Source organism: Bos mutus, chromosome 11, assembly GCF_027580195.1.
Source record: "Bos mutus isolate GX-2022 chromosome 11, NWIPB_WYAK_1.1, whole genome shotgun sequence".
NCBI lineage: Eukaryota > Metazoa > Chordata > Mammalia > Artiodactyla > Bovidae > Bos > Bos mutus.
This window is the reverse complement of record NC_091627.1, coordinates 46,387,707-46,399,446: the sequence shown is the minus strand read 5'-3', so window position 1 is coordinate 46,399,446 and position 11,740 is coordinate 46,387,707. Positions and strand designations below refer to the sequence as shown.

Sequence of the window (11,740 nt, the reverse complement as noted above, 5' to 3'; positions counted from 1 at the left end):
AGACAAGTATCTACAACAGCATGCAAAGGTTCAGTATTAAAGGGTTAAATCTGAGTTACTTTGGAGACTTGTCCTGAACAAGTTGTTATGTACAATTTCATCATCTATAAAACAGGGGTGATATTTAATTCCAATTAAGATTATAACTCAGATGCTACAATTATTTCCACCTGTCATAATAAACAGAGTTAAAAAACTAGTATAAAAACTTTTCTAATAATTTATGTTTTAAAAATAAACTGGAATGAAAGTAGGTAAAGGAAAAAGTGATGATGGTGTGGATAATTTAACAGTAACTCTCAGTACATAAATGAATGTAAATGTGCAAGTTATCTATTTTTTCCTACATCTTATTACTTTTTAAAAAATGGCTCAGATAAGAAACTTAAAATACCTAGTAAAATAACTTTGAGGATTCATTTTGTGAGATGTATTGAAGAGAAAAAGAAGGAGAAAATAGTATAATTTAAAAATATTTATTTTTCAATTCATGCTTTCCAGAACACTTTTTCCAAACAAATCATCAAAGGCCAATACTTCTCCCTACTCTCAATGTTAAGTGATTTTTCCACCCAAAATAATGAAGTGATGTATACTTTTATATCTAATCAGTTTGTGACAGCTGTGATTCTCAAACATTTTTTAAAAATAGATCAAAGTTGCAAACAGATCATATATAGTGATTTTAAAAACTGGAAGGCAAAACCTGACTCTAAATGATCAAATGACCCACTAGCTGGATTTGACCTTCTCAGGCCACAAGAGGACTTCGCTCAAGAGTCCTGCACATAACAGATGGGTTCTCATAGATGTCCTTAACACCACAAGCACAGCTTCTGATGCTCAATGCTGCCAACAACAGCAGGGGCACAGAGAGGCGACCCTGCCAATTAACTCAGTTTTATTCTTCAACACATTTCTCTTCTCCATTCTCTTCATTGACTTCATCTGTTTCCTTGCAAGAATCTTGGCTGTTGGTATCAGTAAGATAATTTTCTTCCCCATTCTCTCTTTCTTCTATTTTTTCTTCTTCATTAAAGCTAGAGGAAGAAATTTATCAATCTTTCAAAGGAAAATGGATTTGGTTTAAAGGTAAACAAACCCTCTGCAATGTATGCCATCCTGCAGCCAGTCTTCCTCAAGTGTATAAGCTCCAATTTATCAAGAAAAGTTTATAAAAGTACCAATTGGGAAAGTAAAGATTGACTCTTTAAACTTCATTTGAAAGCATGTTATTGTTTTCATTATTTATGTCAGAAATTTACATTATTTGACTTTAAAAAATACTTCATCACCATGTAATATTTTGAAGTGTCAAACATGTTAAAATGTCAATATGTTTTACAACACTTCACGTGTGTTCCATTAGATAAAACACCTTTTAAAATCTTATAGAACAGATTTTTATGCTTTCCTGCAAGCAAGAATTTTTTCAAAGGTTAACCATTCAGACATCTTATATATGTTACCTTTCTTTATCTTCAGTGAAATTTTTCATCTCTTGATTGCTGAAGTACTCAAATATTTTTCCACTTTGGCCTTTCTTTGAAACAAACTCATCAGATATTCCTAGTGCTTTTAAAGTGTTAGAATAATGCTTTTCTGCTGCCATTCTTGCATTTTTCTATAGGAAAGACAAACCTTTTTAGAGGAGGACAAAAGACTTCAAGTTTCCATTAAAAATGTTAAAAGCTCCAGTGAAAATTAAATTCAATAATCACAGCAGGTTGAAAAATATGCATACTCTGACCAGCAATTCCACTCCTAGGTAGGTGCCTAGAGAAACTCCAACCTATGTGCCCAGAGAGACACACCAAAATGCTCAGAATAGTACTGTTTGTAACAACCCCAAACTGGAAACAACCTAAATATCTATATCAACACTAGATGGATAAATAAATACTGGTGCGTTCATATAACAGACTAAAATTAAGCAGAAAATGAACTCTAGCTATATGTTACAACATGGATGGACCTTACTAACACTGAACAAAAGCCGCGTGCCACAAAAGAGTGCACACGGTATAGAAGACCCGAGACAGGCAGAACTAAACCATGTTGCTCAGGGGTTGGTACATCGGCGGTAAAACCGTAAAGAAAAACAAGGAAACGCTCATCTCAAAGGTTAAAATGGTGGTTACCTCTAGGTGAAATAGTTTTGATCTGGGCAGGGCACACAGCGTTTCTGGGGTACTGGCAATGCTCTAATGCTATATTTGTTAACATGGGTAATGGTCACATGAGTTTTGAACTATAATTATTCTTTACACTGTACTGTTTCATGACTGTCCGAGGATATCTGAAACAAAAATCAGTAAGAAAATAAGATCATGTGTAGTTGTCAGAGGGTTCTTTATGTGCCTACTATAAAATTTTACTCTTTACAAGCCATGTCTCTAATCCACTGAAGAGTATAAATCATCAATGTTGTTATCTTTACTGTGTGGGGGAAGCAATGGATACAGCAGGAAAAACATGAATTTAGAATTGGGTTCAAATCTCCGGACTGTTACTTCCTGGCTTTGGGGCCCGTGGGAGTAGTGATGACCCTCTCATACCTAAAGCAAATCAATTATCACAGTTCCTGAGACCACAGGCTTTACAGAGACACAAGATAACTGAGGTTCATATGAGTGCCTTGGCTCCTGATACCACAGGCTTTACAGATGCACAAGCTGACAGGTTCACACGAATGCCTTGACTGTAGTCCCCTTCTACCTCCTGTGCGTGGGTGTGACCAGCACAGGGCCAAAAAGCACTAGCTGAACCTGGAACTACAGGCCAGTGATGAGGAATGGCCCAGCCCCAATGCACCAGCGGCATCCCATCCTGAAAAGGGTGTGGAAGAGCACTCGGTCTCACCCCAAAATTCAACACAGAAGAGGAAACCAAGATGCTCGGTCCACCCTTCCTGAGGTTAAGTGGTTTGCTTAAACTCACAGAACATACTGAGGGAAAAGCAAGTCTCCTAATCCTTTCCTGGGTCTTCTTCACTCTACCATGCTGCTTCCTCTAAGTGGCAGTGGTCATCCAACGTGGCCTGAAGCCTGACTTCAGTAATGCAGTGTCAGACACTTTCCTAACCCAGAGATCTCAGGATAAGGACGGACCCTGGAGTCCAGTGTTCCATGGGAGAAACCAAAATGGCAAGGGCTGATTACAGCGGATGAAACTATCACTAGTGTGTTTTCTGACACTCTAGAAAACCGAGAAAGAAGCACTCAACTGCTGCCAAAATGCACCCACTGTGGATGATGACTTTTAGACAAGTAAGTAAAAATGCCACCAGAGGCTATGAGTACCAATAGACAAGCCTTGGGCAACTGAAAGGCACGGGAACGTGACCTGAGAACAATGCCCCAAAGACTGTAAAGCAGGATAGAGAAACCCCAGACCTAACTCAATGTGCTAAAAAGAATATATTCTGATTTAAGTAAATGAGGTATAAAAGATTTAAATGATACTACTCAATGTTACTGCTCTTAAGCCTTCATCTGAATTTGATTTAAAATTTGATTTAGTGCTTTGTTTAATATTTGGTTTGAAAGTGAAAGTCGCTCAGTCATGTCCGACTCTTTGCGACCCCATGGACTATACAGTCCATGGAATTCTCCAGGCCAGAATACTGGAGTGGGTAGCCGTTCCCTTCTCCAGGGTATCTTCCCAACCCAGGGATCAAACCTAGGTCTCCCATATTGCAGGCAGATTGTTTACCAGCTGAACCACCAGGGAAGCCCTAATATTTGGTTTAAAATCTGATTTAACATATTCAGTTAATAAATCCTGTGATTTTTAAGAAACAGGAAAACATGGTTTGTTCTGTCCTAGATCACAGCCTAACTCTGCTAGGGGGATAACTCAACAGCAGCAAGAAAATAATTAACACTTGTAAAAGGGTAATGCATACCGTTGTGAGTGAATTTATTAAATAACAGCTGTTAATTAGCAGTAATAGTAACTGCAAGAAAAAAAGTACCAATTTATGTTAACAAAACCAAAACAATGGTGAGTCACTGCCAGTCACTCTGTATATAGAATTTATTATCTTTTAATATTTCATATCAAGGTGAATAGTATGTAACTGTTCTTTTTTTAAAACAAACATGTCCCCCTCAAACTTCACCATGCAAAAAGAACTGTAAAGACTATGAAATAAAAGTGGTTAAAATAACTGAATGATTATTTTGTTTTTGTATCTAAGATACTGCAAAAAATAAATTATCTTTGTTTCTTCAGGCAATTTGTCTACAATCACGACTCTAGTTTGAAGAGGAAAAAAATACTTAGTTTTAAAGCCGAAGTTTATAGCAATTCTTTCCTTTAATATTAATTACTGACTACTTATTTTGTGACAAGCCCTCATGGGAGGTAGGGGTATATGGGGAGAAGATAGCATATGTGTTGGCTGAAGTTGGTTGAAGAAAATATCAGCTATGAAACTAACCTATGCTTTCAATATTTAACACTTCTTTACGGGTTTAATTTCACACACACCACTATTTTGCCACATTTTCTCTGGTGACTAGAAAGACTGGGAATGCACAGCACTGCAGAGCTGCTTCTCACTGCTGAGACCCATCACTACTATGCTAGGGTAGTGCTCTAGGCCTGGGCTAGTCCCAGGGAGAAATAGTCCAGTTTGGGTTCAACAAATGTTTATGAACATGTCCTCTGTGCCGTATGCTGTCCTAGGAGCTAGCAACACAAAGATTTGACCAACACCTTTCAAAGAAACTAGCTGAAAGAGAAGAGAGAGCATTAAACAGATAATTTCCACACAATACATAGGAATAAAGACAGAAATGCACAAAGGGTAATAAAAGCACACAGAACAAATAGCATGCAACTCAACCTGGGACACAGTGCAAGAAGTGATTTTATACTGAGCCTTGAAAGACTCAGAGGAAAGATACAAAGAAGTTACATGGGTGTTGAGAAACAACCTGAATAAAGATTTCAAGTTTGAGGGACTTCCCTGGTCGGTCCAGCGGCTAAGACTCTGCACTCCCAATGCAGGGGGCCCGGGCTCGAATCCTGGTCAGGGAACTAGATCCCACAGGCTGCAACTTAAGAGTTTACATGCTATAACTAAGGAGTTTGCACACCACAGCTAAAAAGATCCCACATGCCACAACAAAGATCAAAGATCCCAACTGCTGCAACTAAGACCTGGCACAGCCAAATATATAAATAAATATTAAAAAAAAAAAAAAAAAGATTTCCAGTTTGAAACTAGTGGTGTGGTACAGTCTACAAGTAAAGGGTGTACACAGAAGGGGGTGGAGGCATGCAGTGGTCGATGAACTAAAGAGGTCAACAGGGATCAGATAAGAGAGGATTCGGTACACCATGTTAAGACTTGAGGACTTATCTTCTGGGAGAAAGCAGGACAGCTTACTGCTAAGCATTTGGAATCAGGCCAACTAGGGTTCCTAGTTCCATTATTTACTAACTATAGACATTAAGAGTTATTTACTTTCTTTCAACTTCAGTTTCTTCCTCTGCAAGACAAGAATACCCATCTTGCAGCACTGTTTGGAGAAGCCAATGTCAAGCTCCCTTGATACCATTTACTGAAAATGAGAACAAATGGCATCAGTGAAGTGCATGATTGCCACCGTTACTGGGGTGAACACTGTGGCAAGGGAATGGGAATGGCAAAGAGAAGACAGAGTGAGTGGCTTTGCAAAGAACAAGGCAAGAAAACCAGTCAAACCATAATAATAACTCAGAAAATAACAGCGGCTTCACCTAGCATTTCACCATCAGGAATGGAGAAAGGTAGATCCAAAAGTTGTTTAGAAAGGAACTTCTCAGGTCTCAGTGAGAACTGAGAAAAAGTGGGGGGAAAAGTGGCTTCCAGTCATCTAAATTGCAGCCCAACAAAAACACGAAAAATAGAGAGGAAGGTCTATTCTTCCCAGAGAGGAAGGTCTACTTTGTGGAAAGATGAATATAAGATGCCTGTAAGAAATCTGGGTAGATATATCTAGACCAGTGGACATAAAACCTGCAGTAGAGAGCCGGGAAAAACTATGTGAAGCAAAAGTCAATCACTTCATGCTGAGTAACGTAGAACAACTTATGATCATTTTTCTCCCCTAAAGCTGAAACTGGGATGTGAGAAAAAAAATCCCTTAAAGTGAAAAGTGTTACATAAAATTATATCCAAATCAGTAAGTAAAGGGTTCCCATAACTTTGAGAGACTGTAATATGCCACAGCGAATGCCCTTTGTCTTCAGTGAGACTCTGACAAGGACAGTCCTACAGGACACTCATCCCTCCCAGACACTTGCTGGCAGCAAGCTCCAAATGTAACAGCTTGAAATTCACAACACAGCACCTGTAACCTCTAGTGATTTTGTCTATTTTTAAATTACGTAGCCCATAGGAGCTTTTCCCTTATGGATACAAAAAAGATCACCTGACATCAACACATTTCTCTTAAGGGAAAGACTGTAAAACTGAGTATAAATCTAGTAAAATTATGATTCATTGTTCATAGCACCAAGCTTTTTTTTTTTTCCCAATAAAAAGGAAGTCGTTCTCACAGACACAGAAAACAAATTTATGGTTACCAAAGGGGAAAGGGAAGAGGTGGGATTAACAGATATACACTACTTTACATAAAATAGATAAATAACAAGGTCCTACTGTACAGCACAGGGAACTACACTTAATGTCTTGTAGTAGACTATAATAGAAAAGAATCTGAAAAAGAATATATATATATGTATGTGTATGTATCAGTTCTGAATCACTTTGCTGTATACCAGAAACTAATACAACATGGTAAATCAGCTATACTTCAATTTTTAGAAAAAGGAGTAATTTCACTAATTATAGCTAAAACTAAAAATTATAGACTCACTTAAAAAAAAACTGATCAACAAAACAAAAAGGCAACCTACTGAATGGGAGAAAATATGTGCAAATCATCTATTTGATAAGAGGTTAATATCTAAATAATATCCAAGTAGAGGAGCTACTCCATGTTCAAGGTCAGGAGGGGCGGCCATGAGGAGATACCCCTCGTCCAAGGTAAGGAGCAGCGGCTGCACTTTGCTGAAGCAGCCATGAAGAGATACCCGCTGTCCAAGATAAGAGAAACCCAAGTAAGACAGTAGGTGTTGCAAGAGGGCATCAGAGGGCAGACGCACTGAAACCATAATCACAGAAAACTACTCAAACTAATCACGCTAGGACCACAGCCTTGTCTAACTCAATGAAACTAAGCCATGCCCATGTGGGGCAACCCAAGATGGGCGGGTCATGGTGGAGAAGTCTGACAGAATGTGGTCCACTGGAGAATGGAATGGCAAACCACTTCAGCATTCTTGCCTTGAGAACCCCATGAACAGTATGAAAAGGCAAAATGATAGGATACTGAAAGAGGAACTCCCCAGGTTGGTAGGTGCCCAATATGCTACTGGAGATCAGTGGAGAAATAACTCCAGAAAGAATGAAGGAATAGAGCCAAAGCAAAAACAATACCCACTTGTGGATGTGACTGGTGATAGATGCAAGGTCCAATGCTATAAAGAGCAATATTGCATAGGAACCTGGAATGTCAGGTCCATGAATCAAGGCAAATTGGAAGTGGTCAAACAGGAGATGGCAAGAGTGAACATAGACATTCTAGGAATCAGTGAACTAAAATGGACTGGAATGGGTGAATTTAACTCAGATGACCATTATATCTACTACTGCGGGCAGGAATCCCTTAGAAGAAATGGAGTATCCATCATGGTCAACAAAAGAGTCCGAAATGCAGTACTGGGATGCAATCTCAAAAACGACAGAATGATCTCTGTTCATTTCCAAGGCAAACCATTCAATATCACGGTAATCCAAATCTATGCCCCAACCAGTAACACTGAAGAAGTTGAAGTTGAACGGTTCTATGAAGACCTACAAGACCTTCTGGAGCTAACACCCAAAAAAGATGTCCTTTTCATTATAGGGGACTGGAATGCAAAAGTAGGAAGTCAAGAAACACCTGGAGTAACAGGCAAATTTGGCCTTGGAATACGGAATAAAGCAGGACAAAGGCAAACAGAGCTTTGCCAAGAGAACACACTGGTCATAGCAAACACCCTCTTCCAACAACACAAGAGAAGACTCTACACATGGACATCACCAGATGGTCGACACCGAAATCAGACTGATTATATTCTTTGCAGCCAAAGATGGAGAAGCTTATACAGTCAGCAAAAACAAGACCGGGACCTGATTGTGGCTCAAATCATGAGCTCCTTATTGCCAAATTTAGACTGAAATTGAAGAAAGAAGGGAAAACCACTTGACCATTCAGGTATGACCTAAATCAAATCCCTTATGATTATACAGTGGAAGTGAGAAATAGATTTAAGGGCCTAGATCTGATAGAGTGCCTGATGAACTATGGAATGAGGTTTGTGACACTGTACAGGAGAAAGGGATCAAGGCCATCCCCATAGAAAAGAAATGCAAAAAAGCAAAATGGCGGTCTGGGGAGGCCTTACAAATAGCTGTGGAAAGAAGAGAAGTAAAAAACAAACAGGAAAAGGAAAGATATAAGCATCTGAATGCAGAGTTCCAAAGAATAGCAAGGAGAGATAAGAAAGCCTTCCTCAGCGATCAATGCAGAGAAATAGAGGAAAACAACAGAATGGGGAAGACTAGAAATCTCTTCAAGAAAATTAGAGATACCAAGGGAACATTTCATGCAAAGATGTGCTGGATAAAGGACAGAAATGGTATGGACCTAACAGAAGCAGAAGATATTAAGAAGAGGTGGCAGGAATACACAGAAGAACTGTACAAAAAAAAAAAGATCACCAGCATTAGGGAAATACAAATCAAATCCACAATGAGATACCACCTCACACTTGTTACAATGGCTGGTCTCAAAAAAAAACCAACACATAACAAATGCCGATGAGGATGTAGAGAAAAAGGGAACCCTTATGCACTGTTTATGGGAAAGTAAATTGGCACAGCCATTATGGAAAACAGTATGGAGTTTCCTCAAAAAATTAAAAATAGAACCACTACACAATCCAGCAGTTCCTGTGTATTTATTAAAAGGAAGTGAAATCATTATGTCAATTCACTGCAGCATTATTTACAATAGTCAAGACATGGAAAAAACCCAAATGATCATCAAAAGAAGAATGGATAAAGAAAATGTGGTAGATATGCAATACTATTTGGCCACAAAAAAGGAAATCCTGCCATGTGTAACAATACAGATGGACCTTGAGGGCATAGTGCTAAGAGAAATTAGAGAGAGAAGGACAAATACTATATGATCTCACTTATGTGTGGAATCCAAACAGACACACACAAACAAAACTCACAGAAAAAGAGATCAGATTTGTGATGACTGGAGGAATTAGATGCAGGTGTCAAAAGGTACAAACTTCCGCTTATAAGATACGAAAGTACCGAAGTGTAACGTACAACGTGATGATGACAGTTAACACTGCAGTGTGGAACATACGGAAGTTGCTAAGCGAGTAAATCCTATAACTTCTCATCACAAGGAAAAAATGTTTTTGGTAACAATGAGGTTGACAGGCGTTACCTAACTATAATAAGCATTTCCTAATATATGAATGTCAAGTCATTATACTGTACATCTTAAACTTATACCTGCCAAATGTCAATTTTATCCCAATAAAACTGGAAAAAAAAACTGGCAGAAATAAATCTGATTCAGTTAGCCATTTTGTTTCAGTTTTTAATTCTTCAAAGACTTCCAATTCATATCATGAAGCCTCACCTTAATATCTGGCCAAGTTGGTACTGAAAAAAGACTGGCCATTAAAAACAGGTTGTGAAACTATTATTTTGAAAATGAATGGATTAGTAGCATGTTCTTTATCAAGCTTATGAACCTCATCAAGATATAGTGCTCAAATTTAAGCAAATTACTTACTGATGTGGTGAAGCTGTCACAGAAATAATAATGTCTCAGTAAATTACGTAACACATAAGAAAAATGGACGATGAAAATTAGGAGCTAGAGAGGTTAAAAAAAAAAAAAAGGCTGACAATAGTTCTCAAATTCCAACAAACACAACCTGAGCAACTCTTTCAAATAGCAGCGGCCTGTTTTTTAATTTTTCTTCTCTTTCTTCTAGTTCTCGTCGGTATTCTCTCATCCTTTCCTTTTCACTCTTTCTAAAATCAAATAAAAGGAATGGAATTTTTAAAAGAAACAGGAACTTGAACATATAACATTTAGCTTAGATGACAAATCAGAAATTAAATCATGAGCACAGTTTATCACAATTTCTTTTCTGGACTGGTAGATTTTTTTCCCCATTAGACTGGTAAATTTTTAAGGAATGCAGAATACAAATTCTAGGTTTTGAGAGCAAACATTTTACATCTCAGAACAGTCTGGGTATGCTGTGATTCCTGAAATCTTCAAAACAAGAATGGATTAAGGGGCTTCAAACTGGCCTCGGGAGATTAATCAATGCCCTCTCATCTCATTTATAAACCAAAAAATTTGGTCCAAATTAAGAATCTTCTCTTTGAGGAATTTCTTCTGAAAATTAGACAGTGCTCTTCTTTTTTCCCTAGGTGAGATCTCCTATAGGCTGGTGGCACAGTTAATTAAATGGGAGCGGGGTAGGGGAGAAACAAGGAGTATGGAAATAGCACATATAGAGAAACAGGAACCAAAACACAAAAACTCACAGTAAGTATACCCACTGTTTGAACCAGATCCTATAATGAATTAAACTATGCTTTTTTCTCTATGTAAAATACACTAATTCTACCAAGATCATGACTTCCTGGATTAGAAAAAATAATTATACCATAAAATGATAATTATGCTTAAATATACACAATTTAGCATTATGGAAAATCCAGTTTACTTTCTAAAGATGAATGGTATATTTCTAGAGAATATTTTGCTCAAGTTCATCAAATCAAGCTCCTTCTATCAATGAGTTACACTTATACACATAAGGTATATATATATATAATATACATTATAAATGAATATAATAATTATTACATATAATATACATATTTAAAGGAATGATCACAATTAAAAGCAAATATAGATTTGGGGGGTACTTATGAATCAGATTAAAAATTAATAAATCATGTTACTTACCCAGCTTTGAGAAAGATACTTTACTACTTAAACATGAATATTTTTATGTTGCAACATAAAAATATTCCTCTGGAACACTGATTTTCAAACTTTGTACTGCAGAATTCCAGTGTGTCACATACCACTAAACCTTAACACACATGTTAATTGACACATCACATAACATCAATGTGCTAATCTGTGTTATCAGATTTTGTGTAGACCTTAGAACAAAGGTCTTGGACATATTTGTTTACTGAAGAATATTTTGAGATTACACAGCAAGCTGTTAAAAAAGAGCTTTGTGTGAATCAAGATTTTTCTCAATATCACACTGTACAATAAAAAATAATATAAATAAAAAGTTTAGATGCTAATACAGGATTACAACTGTGAACCATGGCCACAGTATAAAATGCTTCTGTCCATCAACACGGCATCATGGTCTTCATTGTGGGGTGAGTATGCATGTTGGTTCTTACCATGAAGTGAGTGAGCATTAGAGTGTGTGTGTGTAAGTAAACTGTAAGTAATTGATAGTAACTTGAATCCACAAACTGAAATATTATGCTATTCTTCATTCATTCATATATTTGAGGGGTACACTGATAAAAAAAAAAGTTTGAAAACCAGTGATCTGG

The 11,740-nt window shown here is 37.4% G+C and overlaps 1 protein-coding gene across 2 annotated transcripts in view; it reads right to left on the bottom strand.

Annotated features, from left to right (window-relative positions):
• Positions 1-460: 460 nt before the first annotated feature.
• The window catches only part of FAM161A (FAM161 centrosomal protein A), a 31,573-nt gene continuing 20,293 nt past the window's right edge, over positions 461-11,740 (bottom strand). For both annotated transcript variants that reach the window (XM_070379391.1, XM_070379392.1), the window contains 3 exons: positions 10,069-10,168; positions 1,470-1,624; positions 461-1,040 (listed from right to left, as the gene is read on the bottom strand). In XM_070379391.1, the coding sequence (XP_070235492.1) occupies positions 902-1,040; positions 1,470-1,624; positions 10,069-10,168 (394 nt within the window). In that variant the 3' untranslated portion in view covers positions 461-901. The remainder of the gene's footprint in view (positions 1,041-1,469; positions 1,625-10,068; positions 10,169-11,740) is intronic.